At 42.9% G+C, this 19,250-nt stretch overlaps 1 protein-coding gene and 1 long non-coding RNA gene across 2 annotated transcripts in view; one reads left to right on the top strand and one right to left on the bottom strand.

Moving 5' to 3' along the window:
- The window catches only part of LOC308286886 (zinc finger protein 385A-like), a gene marked incomplete at both ends in the record, with an annotated part of 103,825 nt that extends 102,524 nt beyond the window's left edge, over positions 1–1,301 (bottom strand). Inside the window, 2 exons of the mRNA XM_080728009.1 lie at positions 1,008–1,039; positions 1,283–1,301. Coding sequence (XP_080584135.1) covers positions 1,008–1,039; positions 1,283–1,301 — 51 coding nt within the window. The remainder of the gene's footprint in view (positions 1–1,007; positions 1,040–1,282) is intronic.
- A 3,962-nt stretch (positions 1,302–5,263) lies between these two features.
- Positions 5,264–9,741, top strand: LOC308287582. Its single transcript, XR_013962144.1, has 3 exons — positions 5,264–5,311; positions 6,707–6,916; positions 8,322–9,741. It is a non-coding gene; the product is annotated as an uncharacterized lncRNA (long non-coding RNA).
- The last annotated feature ends 9,509 nt before the right edge of the window (positions 9,742–19,250 follow it).

The following is a 19,250-nucleotide window of genomic DNA, read 5'->3' as shown; positions in this document are numbered from 1 at the left end:
CCATTTGGTTTTAGACCCCCCTAAAGGAACCCACAGAGTCCCTAGAATCCACTTTGATAATAAAGGTATCCATTTATCTACTTTGAGAACCACTGATGTATACAACTGCATCCTTTCACTTTCAACATGTCACAGTAGTAAACAAACAGTTTTCTTTATAGCGATTGAGATGGTTCTTATCAAGAGAAAACTGAAGTGAAAAAAAAAAAAAAAAAAAAAAAAGTTTGTATAAAGAAATCTGCTTTAATAGGCCTGCTGTTCCATTCCAAGACAGACAGAATCGCCAGAGTTCATAACATACTCCAACGCCTACTAATCTTTAGGATCATTTTACACTTGACTGCCCCTTTCTTCTCTGCAACCCAGTCAGTTAAATCTACAGTGCTAAAAGCCATAGGCGGCTGCCCACTCTCACCTGGTCTGCAGTGCGGTTGTAGGCTACAGCTTTTGCTGGGTGGAGGTCAGCTCAGTGAGACGTTTTCTTTTTGTCTCCTCCAGTTGGTCTCCTCTAGCCTGTGGTGTGAACAGAAAACCAGGACATTTACTCATTTTAGTTACCAATGAAAGTCTGAGCCTGATCTACATTTTGGACTGTAAGGTAGTGCAGACAATAAAGTGGTTTTCAAAGGAATCCTTGAAAGGGCTCCCCAGCTACATTAGTTGATATTAGCATCACAAACAGTTTAAATAGCTTTAACCCTAAATACATTGGCTGTTTGAAAATAACCGATCTACAAGCTCACACCACAACGTATTGTGAGCATAGATCTGCCGTTTTGAGAAAAGGTTATTTTTTTTAATAAATAAGTAAGTAAATGTATGGGGGTCCTTGGCAGAAATCTTTTCAGATGAGAGTTCGCAGCCAAATGCATACCAATTTGGAGGTCCTTGAAATGAAAAATACAATGTGCTGTTCCACTAAGCTTATACGTTGTTATGCATAATTGTAAACATTTATAACCAGTTATTTAAATGAGTGCATTATAGACCTTTAAGTAAAGTGTTACCTCAGTTTCCTTCACAGCAGAGCCCTGGTGGTCTGCACACCATCAACAATACTAAGGGAATATTGGTATAATGAGTCATATAACAGTTTATATAATAGTCCTTACATACCAGGCTCCATCTCTAATGGATTCTTTTGGAGGGGATACAACCTTGCACAACAGTTGTTGTGGCTGGCATCTCCTTGGACGTCTGCTGGAGTGCTTTGGTTTCTTGTGGTGATTTCTGTAACATGTTAGTTTTATCAATGGATTGCTCTTGGTCTGATCCCTAATACCCTTTGAGCTGTCCGGCATGATGGTAGCACCTGCCAGAAGCTTGGGTCATTGGGTCATTAGCTTCTCCGCCACTACACGGCGGCAATCCATCGGAGAAGTCCCAATTTAGTCGTTGTCAATTCCCAACTGTCCCCAAGTGTCCTTTCAGTCCTTGTTGCTGCACTAACACCTCCACAGCTGGGGATGTATAAACTACTGTGTGCATCCTCCCATATACACTTGCCAGTAGCTTCTGCAGTGCAGCAAAAAGAACGGTCACTTGATCCAGCCAGCTTTCCACCCCAATTTTAAGTTGCTCTGGGTTAAGAGCGTCTGCTAAATGCTCAATTGTAAATTGTCTAAACACGGCCAATTGTGTTTAGATTGATGGTGCGCCAGGCCAAGCTGGAGGCATCGCAGTTACTGCTGCGGTGGTGGGAAGAGTGCTTTTATCTCTACCACACCCAGGTGCTCCATAGACAGACAGACAGGCTCAGGTGCAAGACGCTACCTAAAGCCTGGCCCCGCAAGACGCCAAGGCCAGTCACCATCACAGGGTTGAAGGGCGGCTCGAGCAAGCCCGCCAGGCCAACAGAGTGGTGATGACACATACTGCACGCAGGACAGACTCCCCAAAGGGAGAGGATGAAGCCACGTCAGTAGAAACCTGTGAAAATACATTAGATAGACAGACACTTTTTTTTGGTTAGTTTTAGTTTTGTGTTTTTTTAGTTTTAGTTTTGTACAACAACAACTAGTATACATATATTTCTAATACCTACAATTATTACTTGGAAGTTAAAAATCTAAACCCTATAAAGTGGTGAAATTCAGTGCTATAAAAATGATAATGAGATCTTAAACAATTATTTCTAATACCAAGTAGGCCTAGTCAGCCAACACAAAACATATTGTTAATATGACCATTACTACTTCATGTAAAACAAAACTATATAAGGTAACAGAAAACAGTAAATGTTCTTACCTCAGCTCAGGTTACACAAATAGCCTAGTGTTTTCTTGCAGCCACAGTACAGCCCATCTATGCCAACAGTCGTTCCCTTTCTGGATGCAAGTCCACACGCACCAGGAGCGATCAGGAGGGAGGCTCGACTGACCAACTTCAACTGGGGGGGACCTCCACCTCAAGTCCAGGGAAACTCCAGCACAGTCCACAACAAACAGACAGATTTTTGTTGATTTTTTCCCCTTATCTTCACAAAAACTATTTCTAATATATATGACAATTACTACTTCATGTTAAACTTTAAAAACCATATAAGGTAACATAAAAAAGTAAATGTTCTTACCTCAGCTAAGGTTACACAAATAGCCTGTGTTAGTCGTTCCCCTTCCTGGAAGCGCGTCCACACGCAACAGTAGCGATCAGGAGATAGGCTCGACTGACCAACTTTGACTGGGGGGACCCGACCTCCAGTCCGGGGAACCTCCTGTGTGGTACACGACTGACAAGACAGACAGATGCATTTATGTATGTGGTTTCTTACCCGTTCGCCACACACCGACCTCTGACCCTACATGGACATCAAGGAGGAAACTCCAGCAAGCCTCAACTCCACTAACCCGGTCTCAGCAGCTCCCGCTATCCAGACTCGGCTCCCCGCCGAGTCCTACACTCTTCAAAGACTTTGTATTTAAGCTCTGCCTTCACCCACATCCTGAGGGATCTTTCCCACAAACTAGCTGCATATTAAGAAATAGGATCTCCCTGGCGAGCCCAGAGCTGTCACCGGCTGGGTCTGCGTACGCAGCTGGTCAGCCATTTCCACAGCATCGGACGTGGACCTGGACGGCTGGACTGCAGCGAGGCCTGAGGCTGCAGGTGAAGAGGCTCCTTCAGGGGTGTCATTCTCTCCTGGATGTTCTTAACCCACTCCTGTTTGGCCTTCAAGCTGGATGCCGTAAGTACAGTATGGTTGTGAGAGGCGGGGGTCCTTCCTGCCCACAGAGCAAACTTACAGGGGTCCCCTCGAATGTGCTCTGTCACCCCCAACTCGGATGTCAGTACTTTATTCACATACCTGTACTTAGTTCTGCCAGCTGAGTCCCTGATCTCCTTGCTGAAGACCAGCGAGTTCTGGAACAGGAACACGTGGTGGTTGCGAACCTTCCGGATTAGAGTCTTGGGGTTCCACACCTGGAAACTGCCATGAACAATCAAGTCCCCCTGGACATCCATGTTGTCATCAAAACCGTCCAACATGGCGATGTTCATGGCATCATTCGCCTTCTTAGGCACACTCAGCATCAACTCAAGAGCATCCGCAAGCTCTCCTCCCTCTCCATCCTCACAGCAAGACAGCAAGTCCTTGAGCAGTAGCTGGTACTTGGTGATTCTCTGCACAGGCTTGATGAGGTAGGAGTCGATGGAACTAGCGAAGCCCAGGCCATGTTTCTGCCGGATGTCATCAAAGAAGGTTCCAGCGTGTTCCAGTAAGAGTTGACTGGAGTCAACTTTGTTCTTACAGTAGTTCACATACATGTGGAACCCATCAGCCCAGGTAGCAAAGCAGTGTCCCACATCCTCTGGTAGCTCACAGTTGGTCAACTCACTCAGGAAAATATTGCTATGAAAGTCATATATCTCCTGGATGTTACCAAAGATGATGTGTTGCTTGTTGCGGATGCCTGCAGGTACCTCCTCCTCAAGCCCACTGGCCATCTCCCACCAGTATGTCTCCAGACCACGCAGATCTCTCACGTAGGCCTTCTCTGACTGCAACAACTCGGCCATGATGAACTTCATCTTCCGGGCTGCCTTCCCCTTCCTCTCGTTGACCTCCATGTTGCAGTTGCGGTTGCGCAGCTCGACTTTCTGGTCGTCTGTCAGAAGAGGCTGGCATGGATGTTGTTCATGGAGCCTTGAGTAGGCGGCGACTGCGTCCTGTGGCTGGGTGTTCTTCATTGTCAAGTACTTCTTCAAAGTGCTTCTTCAAACCACAACAGTGTACTCAAACCAAAATATGGTTGAAAATGACCCACAACTGTTGCAAACAGGCCTCTGTGTAAATTAACGACAAACAAGCCCCTGTGTGTGTGTGTGTGTGTGTGTGTGTGTGTGTGTGTGTGTGTGTGTGTGTGTGTGTGTGTGTGTGTCGTTAACAAGAGCAAACTTACTTACCTGAGTTCAGTTGGTCAAGCTGAAGACTAGGGATCCAAAAAGAAGTGTTATCAAATGTTTGAAAATATCAAATTAAAAGTTGAAATGACCGGTGAAACAACAGCAACAGATGGACGACAGGCGTCGATGTAAACAAGCAGTCAGCAGTAGTTCGTCAGTAACGTCTCTGGTGGAGCCGCTAAGATGCACGTCTGTTCTCAATGAAGTCCAGATGAGCACTGACGTTCTAACGTTATCATCCGAAGAACACCTGTTTGAAACAGGAAGGATGCTCGAGCGCTGTCCCTATTGGTCCGCTGCCGAGCGCAGCGGACCAATAGGAACGCTGCGCGACGCTGAGGCATTTTCATTTGTAAACAACTCATCCTCGCGAGAAAGCCTGGTATCGCGAGGTTATATCCAAACGTGCAAGAGCGTACTTATTATTATTGTTATTATTTGTTCACAAAATGTCCTAGTAGATCTATACTATTTTCCAAAAACGTAACAATTATAATTAATAATTAATAATGTATTTTTGTAGGATTCTGCGCCAATCATTTGCTTCTTCCAGAGTAGTGACCACCGGTCAACAGTAGAGGGCGCTAGAAGCTTGAATGGTGAATGCTTTGTATAAGGTATTTTCCCCCCTTCATAACAACAGGTAGGTCGCGAATAACTTTTGGCGGATAAGTTTGATAATATATAGGAATGGTCCTAGAATATTGGGCTTCTAGTCAGAAATGCATAAAAATGCATTATGTTGAGATGGTTATGTTAGTTTTATTAGGGTTAAGAGAGGATTTGTTTAAGCCAGGTCTTGTGTACTATGGGAAAAGAGCACCTTATGTCCACAGAACAGTCAGTCAGCCTCTGTGACTGGACTCGCAATGGACATAAGGTTGCCTACTGGAAAATAACCATGAATGTAAGCAATCTATGACTTTCTGAAGAAACTTTCAGTGAATTAATTGAGTTTGGAAGTCGTTTTTGCGTGCCATGCACATATTACACACAATCACCACCATCAAGAACAGGGACGTGTGTGTTTAGTAGCCTAGTGTTTGTGTCGCATCATGTTTCCATCATGTGTAGGCTACATCACCTGACAACATTTTTAGGTAAAAACACGTAGGACTGCAATGTTTTTTTATGCACGTGTATTTATCACTGTGCGAGGAAGTTGAATTTATTGTTATTTGTTCACCTCTCTCTCTCATCTGCAGTGCTGCAGAGTATTTTAGATGTATACTAGACATCTGTTGGATCAAACAAGATCAACAGCAGTAAGCTGGTCTTCAAAAGGAGGTAGACTATTATTTACTGTATAGTGTAGCCTATAGAAACCCTTTTACTGTTTTCCTTGGAGTAGCCTAATTCTAATTTAAGGATTTCTCCTACACATTTGGAAGCAGGACAAGCAGAACAAAAAATTACATCACATTTCAAATGGCTATAGTGGATTCACAACACAGCATATATGCAGCCATCATTCACATTCTTATATAGAGGCGACACAGGCTGATCTGATGACCTCTCTCTTTTGTACACACATACCCTCTCTAATTCTTGTTCTCAGGCAGAAACCTTGTATTCAACGTGCTATGTTTTCATAAATGAATGCCCTACTTCAGTGGTTCTCAATCTTTCTTGGCTGGAGTAATCCCTTATACTGATTTCTGAAGCCATGTACCCCCTTCCCCTGACTACTGCAAAATTGACATCAAAAGTCCAGTTCCGATGCCAATATGTTCAAAATAAAACAGCATAATGGCAAATAAATGGCAAATAAATACTGCTTTCTATTAAATAACTGTTACTACTAGTAAAGGTATTGATGTTATTTGGTTTAGAAATGTACAGATGAGCAGGTTCACACAAACTCTGTCAATGTTTTATCATTAACCATAATAGTAAAGTACTAATTCCCATTTTCTAGTTTTTCTGACGTACTCCCTGCGGGGGTCCAACCTATGTTCCCCAGGTTCTATGTTCCCCACCTAACAGCATTAGTTTAGTGAGGTTAGGGTTAGGTGGTAAGAAAGTGGGGAACATAGAACCTGGGGAACATAGAACCTGGGGAACATAGGTACGGTCCCGCCCTGCGTACCCCTAGGGGTACACGTACCCCCATTTGAGAAACACTGCCCTACTTCATCATACAAGTGTTGCACAAAAGTAGTGAAAATAGCCTATCTACAAACTCACAATAAGGCACATTGTGAGCTTGTAGATAGGCTACTTTCTCTGTATTTTATATATATTTTTAAAGGTAATCAACAGACTGATTGCTCACTGCATTGTTCCCTGTCTCCCCCCACAGCCTTCCAGGGATGCACAGCGGCTGATGACAAGACTGCAGCAGTGGAGGGTTTTCTGCACTACCTGTATGGTGCCATGGTCCGTGATGCCATCTGGCAGTATACTAGCAAGGACCAGTTGCAAGATGTCCAGATGCCTATCGAACGCAGCATTATGAACCACATCTTCAAACTGGCCTTTTACCCCAACCAGGATGGGGATATTCTCAGAGGTAAGTCTAGACCAGCAGTGCCATGCTGATTCAGTCTGTCTCAATTAACAGTGATTCAGTTCCCTCTGCAACTCTTCCTGGCAGAAATGTGTAAAGGTAGCCACTTAAACCCACTAGACCAGGGGTAGGCAACCTTAGGCACAACAATGGCACAGGGGAGGGTGATCACTGGCACACTGGCAGAAGTGTGAGAGAGAGGGTTTTTATTTTAAAATCACATGTTTTTTTTTATGTGGTCAATTAAATTAAGTCACATAATTTGCACAAATTACATCTTGCACATAATTCTACATTCACTAAAACCCTGAACTCTCGAGATAGATGGGTTATTGCTTGAGTCTATAATGATCATTATAACAATTTCCTGACACTCAAAATGTGTCTGAATTTTTGATGGCGTGTCATTAAACATGTTGACATGGCACACTGACTATCTAGAAAATAAAAACATGGCACTTCATTTCAAAAAGATTGCTGACCCCTGCTCTAGACTTCCCTACATGGGCCGCTTTCTTCCATCTACACCAACTTTCTTTGCCTAAAATAGCACATATAAGTTCTCAACTTGTTGCATTGCAGCTCACTGTGAGCTTGTAGATCTGCCATTTTTAGTAATGTTCCCCCCAGAATAGGTGTGTTCAAGTGGTTTAGGCCATGGCTACACAGAGCTGGATATTTCTGAAGCTAGAGATTTTTTGTGCTGTTGGGGCTGCAGCCACATTAAGCTGGATATTTCGGCCGCAAAGCTGGATATTCTCTGGATCTGTGTAGACACGGTACCCGGATATCTCTTAAGACTTAACTGTGTGTGTGCTTGTCCCCCAGTGGAGGTCTGGGGACTCAGATTATTTTAGACCTAGATATCTTTCTCGTGTGGACCTAGATATTTTTCTATCTGGATATCTGAAAAACCGGGATATATGAAAAATCCAGCTCCGTATAGCCATGGCCTAAATAGCAGGAGCTGTGTCCTGCATTATGTGTGAGAAAAAAAAAATATTTTCAATACAGCTGCTTTTCTGTTTGAATGAATGGCTGTCAAGGGTTAGATATTAAAAATAGGATCTAAGAGTTGCACATTTACACATTTTATAGCTACACCTCTTTTAAGTTGAAATGTGAGAAAGATATTTTTTCCACGTTCATTAGAGGTATTGCCATTCTTTATTTTTGCATTAAATGTGTACTGATAATTCGATATATTATCACTGTAATAACTATTGAGTTTATTATATTATATTGTTGCTGTCGGGTGGAAGCATTTTAACTCCAGAATACTTACTTTTTAGGAAAGGAAAGAACCTGTGTTACAATGGATCCGGTGTACTTATTATTTAGTGTAGCGATGTTTTAAACTTGGAGATGTCAGTTAACAAGTATGCATGTCTTTTTTTAATGTCTTCAGACACACATGGAAAACCCCAGTGGTGACAGAGGAGAAGATCATCCATACTGTACGCCCCCAGAGAGCACACAGCCCTACAGATGATATGTCCCACTCCCAGAGACCTTACTAATTTCCTTCACAGGTCTTACCACGTACAGTACACTAATTAACCATTAAAACTGGTAAAGCATCTATGGGTGGAAACCTCATGTCCAAAACTTTTCAGGATTATAATTCTAAAGTAGCAGATCTAAAAGCTTGCAATCTGCTAATTTTATGGAAAACAAAACATAATATGGAGGTAAGGTTTCTGCCTAACAACGATACATAGCAACATAGGTTTTTTCTGAAAACCGTTTTATTAGGCTTTTGTAGAATCAACCTCACGTCTTAATAGAGTACTGACGTCACTGGTTCATCTCCTGGGTCACGGAAGTTCATTTTCTATGAGAATAACATTGGGTCATCTTAGAATCGTCTCATATAAGAATTGTGGTCCCATCGTTATTGTCAGGGAGGTGGCCCCACAAAACACCCACCAAACTGTGAAAAGATGATGACTCATCACTAAACCATCGTTTTGTGGGGCCATTTGTAGCCCAAGGAATGTTTTTTTTTGTGCAAAACAAAGGCTTGCAATGGATTCAGAATCATGACAAACCTCTAGTTAGAACCCTCACATCCTACTTAAAGCAGATTTTTTTCTGGGTATTTTCCTCCTGTATAGAAAGTCGATAGGAGCCCAACTTGATTTGGCCACTGTGGTGACCCCAAAGGTTGCAAACTCGGGCGCCCTAGCTAAATCATGAGCATGTACTACTGGGCTACATCTGTGCAAAATTGGGCACTTTTAGACTGATTTGCAGGAAATGTATATTTTCTCCCCTTAAGGCCCCCGACTATCTCAGGTTCTGTTCCATTTAGTGGTTCTCAAACATTTTAATTTCAAGGACCCCCATAACTCTTGAGTGTACCAATGGAACCAATTGTACCTGAGTTACACACCCGTAAGGGTAAGGGCCATATTTGAAACCTCCTAAAGGAACCATTAGTGTCCCTGAACTGAAGCCCTTTTCTTTCCAATATGGCTGCTGTGCATAGAGAATATTGTATTGTGCTTAAACAGCTGTTGCCTTGCGTGTTGATGGTTTGGAGAGAGACTGTCGTTTAAGCACACTTTCACTCTGCAAAGGTTTTTCCATTAGATTTTCTGTAGTACTTTCTTTCTATTTTTATCAACATTATTACATCATTTGGTTATCACATTTTAGTCCATGTCAGACATTTGTGGTGTCATTCTGTTGGGTTTTATATTCAGTCCATTTCTCCCTTTTCTCAAGGAACAGTTCTTCTTGTATCCTGAGTTTGTGTGTAAATCTCTCCATCACATATATTTCCTCCACAATGCACAGCCACTGCTCACAAGTTGGAGGGTCACTTTTATACCACAATCTTGTTGCTTTTTTGCTGGCTACCAGCAGCACTTTGGAAGGAAGTGTATCTGACTGTAGAACTATATCTTTACAGTCCATATACATTTATACCAATACACACACATTATGAATGTCATGTCAATGTATATGGAACTGGAACTTTAACTTTACATTACAGGGTAAAAAAAAGGTAAAAAAATAATCAGTATTATCCCCTGGTCTACATGGGGTTACTATAGCCCCTATGGAATCCTCAAGACTGAAATCAGTCCCCAGGACTGAGAACTTTAACCCCTGTACTATACAGCAAGGGGCAACTGTTGACTTCAGTCAAGACACGTGCATGATGAATTTAAGGTCCAGAGCTGTTGCATCATTTTGGATATGTCAATCCATTTATTTAACATATTACCTCTATGGAGGGCACACATTCTTAGGAGATACATCAAAGAGAGCATGTTGTAACAAACTCTTACCTTTGTCTCCTGCTGTGATTTAAAATAAAAAGTTGAACCGTTTCATAAACAAAGAATGTGTCAAGATGATTAGAGTGTAATAATGACAGCATACTTTCTGTACAAAACATGACTATACTGTTGAAATGCATTTAAAACAAAAGAGGAAAGCATTACTTACATTACTGTAAAATAAAGGGTGACTGGTTGTCTAAGACTAAGACCCATCTCGCAGTGGTGTCCGATAAGAACTTAACAAAAATATCTAAACCTTGTAGTGAAGTAAATAGGCTACTAATATTCTACTAAGTACCGGTATTCAAAAGTACAAATTACAAAGTACATTATCTTTTAAGACCAATGCATACCAAAACATTTAAAGAATCAAACTATATAAATAGTACATTTTCAGTCCCTTCCTAGAACTGTAAAAGTAAAACATTTCAGTTTAAATAGTGGAGTGAAAGAAGAGTGCAGGCAAAAAAAAATAATAATACTTGAGTACACAAGTAAGCATCCTTGGTTACTGTTCATCAATGCCAGTGTGGCTCAAAACAAAAGTATCGAAGTCCCGAGGTAGTTGGAGATTCTGGAGAGGCTGAGCGATGATTGAAGGAAGGCGCTTGGCAGACGACCTTCATCGTTGGCAGGGTCAAGGTCTCTTGGTGGCGAATGCGATGCAGGCAGAAGGTGGTCTCTGTGCCTGGAGAAGAAACACAGGTGTTAGTATCAATGTCCAGCCCTGTCTACACTACAATACATACATATCTTGCTAATAAAAAAAAAACACATGAATAAAGCATACATAGAGTAAGTTATGTCTCGCCACAACTAAGATAGTTACATACTACGTATTCAAACAAAATAATTATTCATTTTATAACTACAACTCAACATTTAAGCTATTGTATACTTATTACATTATTATTTATTTTAATTTGATCAAGATGTGCAGATACAATACATAACAATAATACTTATGGCTATCACATCATGTTTTTCTGGTGCCTGTATACTTCGGTAAGCTCTCTCCTTAATGAAATAAAAACAGAAAAAAATATCAAGGATAATATTTAATTTTGAATTGTAGTTATAAAATGAATAACAAATTAGACTATTTGGTGGTTTACACATTGTTGGAATACACCATTTGAGTACAATGTAACTATTAACTATGTTACTTATAGTGAACCCACATATCGTCACTGTCAAGCAGAAACCTCGTATCTCGAAGTTTAAAATGTGTTCATTTTTTCGCAAAGTAAAGCCCTACTTCATCATACAAGGCCGTCGCACAAAAGTAGTGAAAACAGTGAACTGTGAACAACAGTGAACTGTGAACAACGCCTCACACCGTGAGGCTGTGTGCTTGTAGATCTGCTATTTTCACTAGTTTAGTTCATTTTTAAAACGATAAATACAAAACAAAAGGTCTTGGACATACTGTACAAGGTTTCCACTCGACAACGATATGCACATGGAGGTTGGTGGTGGTAAATGTAGGCTACACACATATACCATATCACTGGTCAATCAGTTCACTTCAACAGACAACACCATTTTTGTGCGGTACTAACCGCTCCTATGTCTGGCTTTGTGTGGATGAATGAGTGTCCGTATTGAGTGTCCTGATGAGCACGGGGCAAGCTTTCGGGAAAAATAGAAATTATGCATGCTCACAACGCGTCACGTTGGGAACTTGTAGATTGGCTAATTTTGATGAAGAGATTTAATGCAGAGGGGGGAAAAAAAGAGATCTGGACCTGTAATAAATGTGTACTTACCAGAAAGTGGTGTTTGGCTGTTGGTGGCCTTTCCTGTTGGCAGGCATTCTCCTTTGCAGGTTTTTAGTTTTGGCCTCCCGTGCTCGCCCAACGCCGTACTTTGGCAGATGTATTGGAGGAAGCCTTGCATACTCCTGCAAGAAAGTGTGAGATGGGAATAAGCAAACTAAAGTTAAATAGTCACATAAATACAGTACAGAGAGAACAATGTAGTGCCTCAAAGAAATTCCAGGTAAAAACAACGAACCTAGGTTTGTTGTTTTGTCATCTATTTATACAACATGCTATCATATCTAATAAAACATTCTTAAACATTTGTGGTCAACAAAAATGTACTATGTATTAAAATAACAAACCCATGAGAACAAGTGACAAGTGAGATGTATGTACATACTTCCACCACTCCATCATGGGTCCTCGCTCCTTCTTGGTGACGGTAACCTTCTTCTTGGTGGTGACCTGCACTGGGGAAGGCGAAAGAGAGGAGTCAGTTTGAATCGTCGGTCAAACACGGAAACCAACTCACCTGTGGCTGTTGGGATGCTTCTCCCGGTGAGGCATCCTTCACTGGCAGTCTGGCACCCTCCCCATGTCCCCAGTATCACCCAGGGATTCTGGGGGTCGTCGACCACGGTGCACGTCCAGTTTTCTTGAGTGTCCTGTGTAAGGAAATGTAGATTTCTAACTTGAGCTAATTTCCTTCAATAAATGAAACTGCAGGAAATTGAAGAATCACAGCAGTCACATTATTATTATACTCATTGATTAATTGATGCTGATTGATATTTTGATTTGTTGTTTGTTTAATAATAAAACTATTTTGTCAAAATTACACCGTAGCCGAAATATATCACAAAGTATTAGTATTGTGACCAACAAGTTTCAAATAATAAGTTTGAGTGAATTCAATAAGTGAATGAGAAATAATCTAATAAGTGGAAGATACTGTACCATCAAATATGGTACCTATTACACCACTACAATTACTTGACAGACAGCTTTACTAGTTGCTCTGCAGATTTAAATTATAATTAAAAAACATACCCAATTAAGGCCTATATTATACTTTGGCTATTCAAAAATAGCTGATCTACAAGCTCACAGCGCCTTGCATTGTGATGTTGTGAGCTTGATTACAGGACTTTTACTTGTAATAAGTATAATTGTACCTCCACATTATGGTATTACTACTTTTACTCCAGTAAAGAATCAGAGTACTTCTTCCACTACTGCACTACAGAAATTATAATCCATGTGCTTTAGCTATACATGTACTGTACAGGACCCTCTGGGTCGTACAGGTGCAAATGTACCCCTATGGGTGGAGTTCAATTAAGATTCAGGGTTTTAATGTGTAGTCTGGCAAGTTCACTGAACTTGGTTTATTTACTGCCATCACCACAACTATATACAACAATAATTACTATAAATAATGACATTAATAAACAATAATACAATGAAAACAATATTAATCACTGGTAATAAGACAACAAAGAATGCATAATACAATACAACAATCAAATGTAATTATATACAGTATATACAAGTGTTTCAGTCAATTATTTGCTAATTCTGCCTGCTACTGCGGCTGGTCAGCCATTTCCACAGTGATCCATACAATCTCTGACCTGGTTGGCTGGAGTGTCGGGAGAAGAGCCAGGCCTGAGGCTGTAGATTGGCTATCTGTCCTGTCCTGTTCCTGTTCCTGGGAGGTTTGGACAGTGCTGGTGTGTCGTCCAGGTGAAGAGGTGACTTCATTCTGTCCTGGCTCACCTCCCAGATGTTACTCATCCACTTCTGTTTCTCTTTCACACTGGAGGCTTTAAGTAGAGTCTTGTGAAAGGGTGGAGTCCTTCCTGATCCTGCCCACAGAATGAACGTACCGGGGTCCCCTTCATTGTGCTCAGTCACCCATAAGTCACCAGTCAGTACTTTATTGCTGTACTGGTATCTGGTTCTGTCAGTGGAGTCTTTGATCTCCTTGCAGAAGATCAGTGACCTCTCAAAGAGGAACAGGTGGCGGTAGTGACTATTCCGCTTGAGAGACTTGCGGACGTTATGGAGGACAGAGTTGGGGTTCCACACCTGAAAACGGCCATGAAGCATCAAGTCCCCCTGGACATCCACATCATCACAACCCTCCAGCAAGGCGATGGTCATGGCATCATTTGCTTTCTTGAGAAAGCGCAACATCACCTCCAGGCCAGCCTTAATGTCTCCTCCCTCTCCCTCATCACAGCAACACAGTAGGTCCTTTAGGAGGAGCTGGTACTTGGTGAGCCTCTGTACTGGCTTGATGAGGAAGGTGTCAATAGAACTGGCCCGGCCCAGACCATGTTTCTGCTGGATGAGGTCAAAGTAGCTTCCAGCGTGTTCCCGAATAAGTTCACTGGAGTGAGGTTTGTTCATGAAGTAACTCACATACATGTTGAACTTGTCAGCCCAGGTCACAAAGCACTGTCCCACATCTTCCGGTAGCTGACAGTTGACCAACTCCTCCATGAAAATGTTGCTGTGGAAGTAACAGATATCCTGGATGTTGCCAAAGACAACCTGTTCCTTGTTGAGGATGCCAACAGGTATGTCCTCCAGCACTCCACTGGTCATCTCCCAAAAGTATGTATCCAGGCACTCCTGCAGGTCTCGGGTGTAGGCTTTCTCAGTTTCTAACAGTTCAGCCATGATGCTGTTCCATTCCAAGACAGACAGAATCGCCAGAGTTCATAACATACTCCAACGCCTACTAATCTTTAGGATCATTTTACACTTGACTGCCCCTTTCTTCTCTGCAACCCAGTCAGTTAAATCTACAGTGCTAAAAGCCATAGGCGGCTGCCCACTCTCACCTGGTCTGCAGTGCGGTTGTAGGCTACAGCTTTTGCTGGGTGGAGGTCAGCTCAGTGAGACGTTTTCTTTTTGTCTCCTCCAGTTGGTCTCCTCTAGCCTGTGGTGTGAACAGAAAACCAGGACATTTACTCATTTTAGTTACCAATGAAAGTCTGAGCCTGATCTACATTTTGGACTGTAAGGTAGTGCAGACAATAAAGTGGTTTTCAAAGTGTTCTCCGGGGACCCCCAGGAATCCTTGAAAGGGCTCCCCAGCTACATTAGTTGATATTAGCATCACAAACAGTTTAAATAGCTTTAACCCTAAATACATTGGCTGTTTGAAAATAACCGATCTACAAGCTCACACCACAACGTATTGTGAGCATAGATCTGCCGTTTTGAGAAAAGGTTATTTTTTTAATAAATAAGTAAGTAAATGTATGGGGGTCCTTGGCAGAAATCTTTTCAGATGAGAGTTCGCAGCCAAATGCATACCAATTTGGAGGTCCTTGAAATGAAAAATACAATGTGCTGTTCCACTAAGCTTATACGTTGTTATGCATAATTGTAAACATTTATAACCAGTTATTTAAATGAGTGCATTATAGACCTTTAAGTAAAGTGTTACCTCAGTTTCCTTCACAGCAGAGCCCTGGTGGTCTGCACACCATCAACAATACTAAGGGAATATTGGTATAATGAGTCATATAACAGTTTATATAATAGTCCTTACATACCAGGCTCCATCTCTAATGGATTCTTTTGGAGGGGATACAACCTTGCACAACAGTTGTTGTGGCTGGCATCTCCTTGGACGTCTGCTGGAGTGCTTTGGTTTCTTGTGGTGATTTCTGTAACATGTTAGTTTTATCAATGGATTGCTCTTGGTCTGATCCCTAATACCCTTTGAGCTGTCCGGCATGATGGTAGCACCTGCCAGAAGCTTGGGTCATTGGGTCATTAGCTTCTCCGCCACTACACGGCGGCAATCCATCGGAGAAGTCCCAATTTAGTCGTTGTCAATTCCCAACTGTCCCCAAGTGTCCTTTCAGTCCTTGTTGCTGCACTAACACCTCCACAGCTGGGGATGTATAAACTACTGTGTGCATCCTCCCATATACACTTGCCAGTAGCTTCTGCAGTGCAGCAAAAAGAACGGTCACTTGATCCAGCCAGCTTTCCACCCCAATTTTAAGTTGCTCTGGGTTAAGAGCGTCTGCTAAATGCTCAATTGTAAATTGTCTAAACACGGCCAATTGTGTTTAGATTGATGGTGCGCCAGGCCAAGCTGGAGGCATCGCAGTTACTGCTGCGGTGGTGGGAAGAGTGCTTTTATCTCTACCACACCCAGGTGCTCCATAGACAGACAGACAGGCTCAGGTGCAAGACGCTACCTAAAGCCTGGCCCCACAAGACGCCAAGGCCAGTCACCATCACAGGGTTGAAGGGCGGCTCGAGCAAGCCCGCCAGGCCAACAGAGTGGTGATGACACATACTGCACGCAGGACAGACTCCCCAAAGGGAGAGGATGAAGCCACGTCAGTAGAAACCTGTGAAAATACATTAGATAGACAGACACTTTTTTTTGGTTAGTTTTAGTTTTGTGTTTTTTTAGTTTTAGTTTTGTACAACAACAACTAGTATACATATATTTCTAATACCTACAATTATTACTTGGAAGTTAAAAATCTAAACCCTATAAAGTGGTGAAATTCAGTGCTATAAAAATGATAATGAGATCTTAAACAATTATTTCTAATACCAAGTAGGCCTAGTCAGCCAACACAAAACATATTGTTAATATGACCATTACTACTTCATGTAAAACAAAACTATATAAGGTAACAGAAAACAGTAAATGTTCTTACCTCAGCTCAGGTTACACAAATAGCCTAGTGTTTTCTTGCAGCCACAGTACAGCCCATCTATGCCAACAGTCGTTCCCTTTCTGGATGCAAGTCCACACGCACCAGGAGCGATCAGGAGGGAGGCTCGACTGACCAACTTCAACTGGGGGGGACCTCCACCTCAAGTCCAGGGAAACTCCAGCACAGTCCACAACAAACAGACAGATTTTTGTTGATTTTTTCCCCTTATCTTCACAAAAACTATTTCTAATATATATGACAATTACTACTTCATGTTAAACTTTAAAAACCATATAAGGTAACATAAAAAAGTAAATGTTCTTACCTCAGCTAAGGTTACACAAATAGCCTGTGTTAGTCGTTCCCCTTCCTGGAAGCGCGTCCACACGCAACAGTAGCGATCAGGAGATAGGCTCGACTGACCAACTTTGACTGGGGGGACCCGACCTCCAGTCCGGGGAACCTCCTGTGTGGTACACGACTGACAAGACAGACAGATGCATTTATGTATGTGGTTTCTTACCCGTTCGCCACACACCGACCTCTGACCCTACATGGACATCAAGGAGGAAACTCCAGCAAGCCTCAACTCCACTAACCCGGTCTCAGCAGCTCCCGCTATCCAGACTCGGCTCCCCGCCGAGTCCTACACTCTTCAAAGACTTTGTATTTAAGCTCTGCCTTCACCCACATCCTGAGGGATCTTTCCCACAAACTAGCTGCATATTAAGAAATAGGATCTCCCTGGCGAGCCCAGAGCTGTCACCGGCTGGGTCTGCGTACGCAGCTGGTCAGCCATTTCCACAGCATCGGACGTGGACCTGGACGGCTGGACTGCAGCGAGGCCTGAGGCTGCAGGTGAAGAGGCTCCTTCAGGGGTGTCATTCTCTCCTGGATGTTCTTAACCCACTCCTGTTTGGCCTTCAAGCTGGATGCCGTAAGTACAGTATGGTTGTGAGAGGCGGGGGTCCTTCCTGCCCACAGAGCAAACTTACAGGGGTCCCCTCGAATGTGCTCTGTCACCCCCAACTCGGATGTCAGTACTTTATTCACATACCTGTACTTAGTTCTGCCAGCTGAGTCCCTGATCTCCTTGCTGAAGACCAGCGAGTTCTGGAACAGGAACACGTGGTGGTTGCGAACCTTCCGGATTAGAGTCTTGGGGTTCCACACCTGGAAACTGCCATGAACAATCAAGTCCCCCTGGACATCCATGTTGTCATCAAAACCGTCCAACATGGCGATGTTCATGGCATCATTCGCCTTCTTAGGCACACTCAGCATCAACTCAAGAGCATCCGCAAGCTCTCCTCCCTCTCCATCCTCACAGCAAGACAGCAAGTCCTTGAGCAGTAGCTGGTACTTGGTGATTCTCTGCACAGGCTTGATGAGGTAGGAGTCGATGGAACTAGCGAAGCCCAGGCCATGTTTCTGCCGGATGTCATCAAAGAAGGTTCCAGCGTGTTCCAGTAAGAGTTGACTGGAGTCAACTTTGTTCTTACAGTAGTTCACATACATGTGGAACCCATCAGCCCAGGTAGCAAAGCAGTGTCCCACATCCTCTGGTAGCTCACAGTTGGTCAACTCACTCAGGAAAATATTGCTATGAAAGTCATATATCTCCTGGATGTTACCAAAGATGATGTGTTGCTTGTTGCAGATGCCTGCAGGTACCTCCTCCTCAAGCCCACTGGCCATCTCCCACCAGTATGTCTCCAGACCACGCAGATCTCTCACGTAGGCCTTCTCTGACTGCAACAACTCGGCCATGATGAACTTCATCTTCCGGGCTGCCTTCCCCTTCCTCTCGTTGACCTCCATGTTGCAGTTGCGGTTGCGCAGCTCGACTTTCTGGTCGTCTGTCAGAAGAGGCTGGCATGGATGTTGTTCATGGAGCCTTGAGTAGGCAGCGACTGCGTCCTGTGGCTGGGTGTTCTTCATTGTCAAGTACTTCTTCAAAGTGCTTCTTCAAACCACAACAGTGTACTCAAACCAAAATATGGTTGAAAATGACCCACAACTGTTGCAAACAGGCCTCTGTGTAAATTAACGACAAACAAGCCCCTGTGTGTGTGTGTGTGTGTGTGTGTGTGTGTGTGTGTGTGTGTGTGTGTGTGTGTGTGTGTGTGTGTCGTTAACAAGAGCAAACTTACTTACCTGAGTTCAGTTGGTCAAGCTGAAGACTAGGGATCCAAAAAGAAGTGTTATCAAATGTTTGAAAATATCAAATTAAAAGTTGAAATGACCGGTGAAACAACAGCAACAGATGGACGACAGGCGTCGATGTAAACAAGCAGTCAGCAGTAGTTCGTCAGTAACGTCTCTGGTGGAGCCGCTAAGATGCACGTCTGTTCTCAATGAAGTCCAGATGAGCACTGACGTTCTAACGTTATCATCCGAAGAACACCTGTTTGAAACAGGAAGGATGCTCGAGCGCTGTCTCTATTGGTCCGCTGCCGAGCGCAGCGGACCAATAGGAACGCTGCGCGACGCTGAGGCATTTTCATTTGTAAACAACTCATCCTCGCGAGAAAGCCTGGTATCGCGAGGTTATATCCAAACGTGCAAGAGCGTACTT

This window comes from Nannobrachium achirus (assembly GCF_963921795.1).
Source record: "Nannobrachium achirus genome assembly, chromosome: 6".
Classification (NCBI taxonomy): domain Eukaryota; kingdom Metazoa; phylum Chordata; class Actinopteri; order Myctophiformes; family Myctophidae; genus Nannobrachium; species Nannobrachium achirus.
This window is presented reverse-complemented; position numbering and strand designations above follow the sequence as displayed.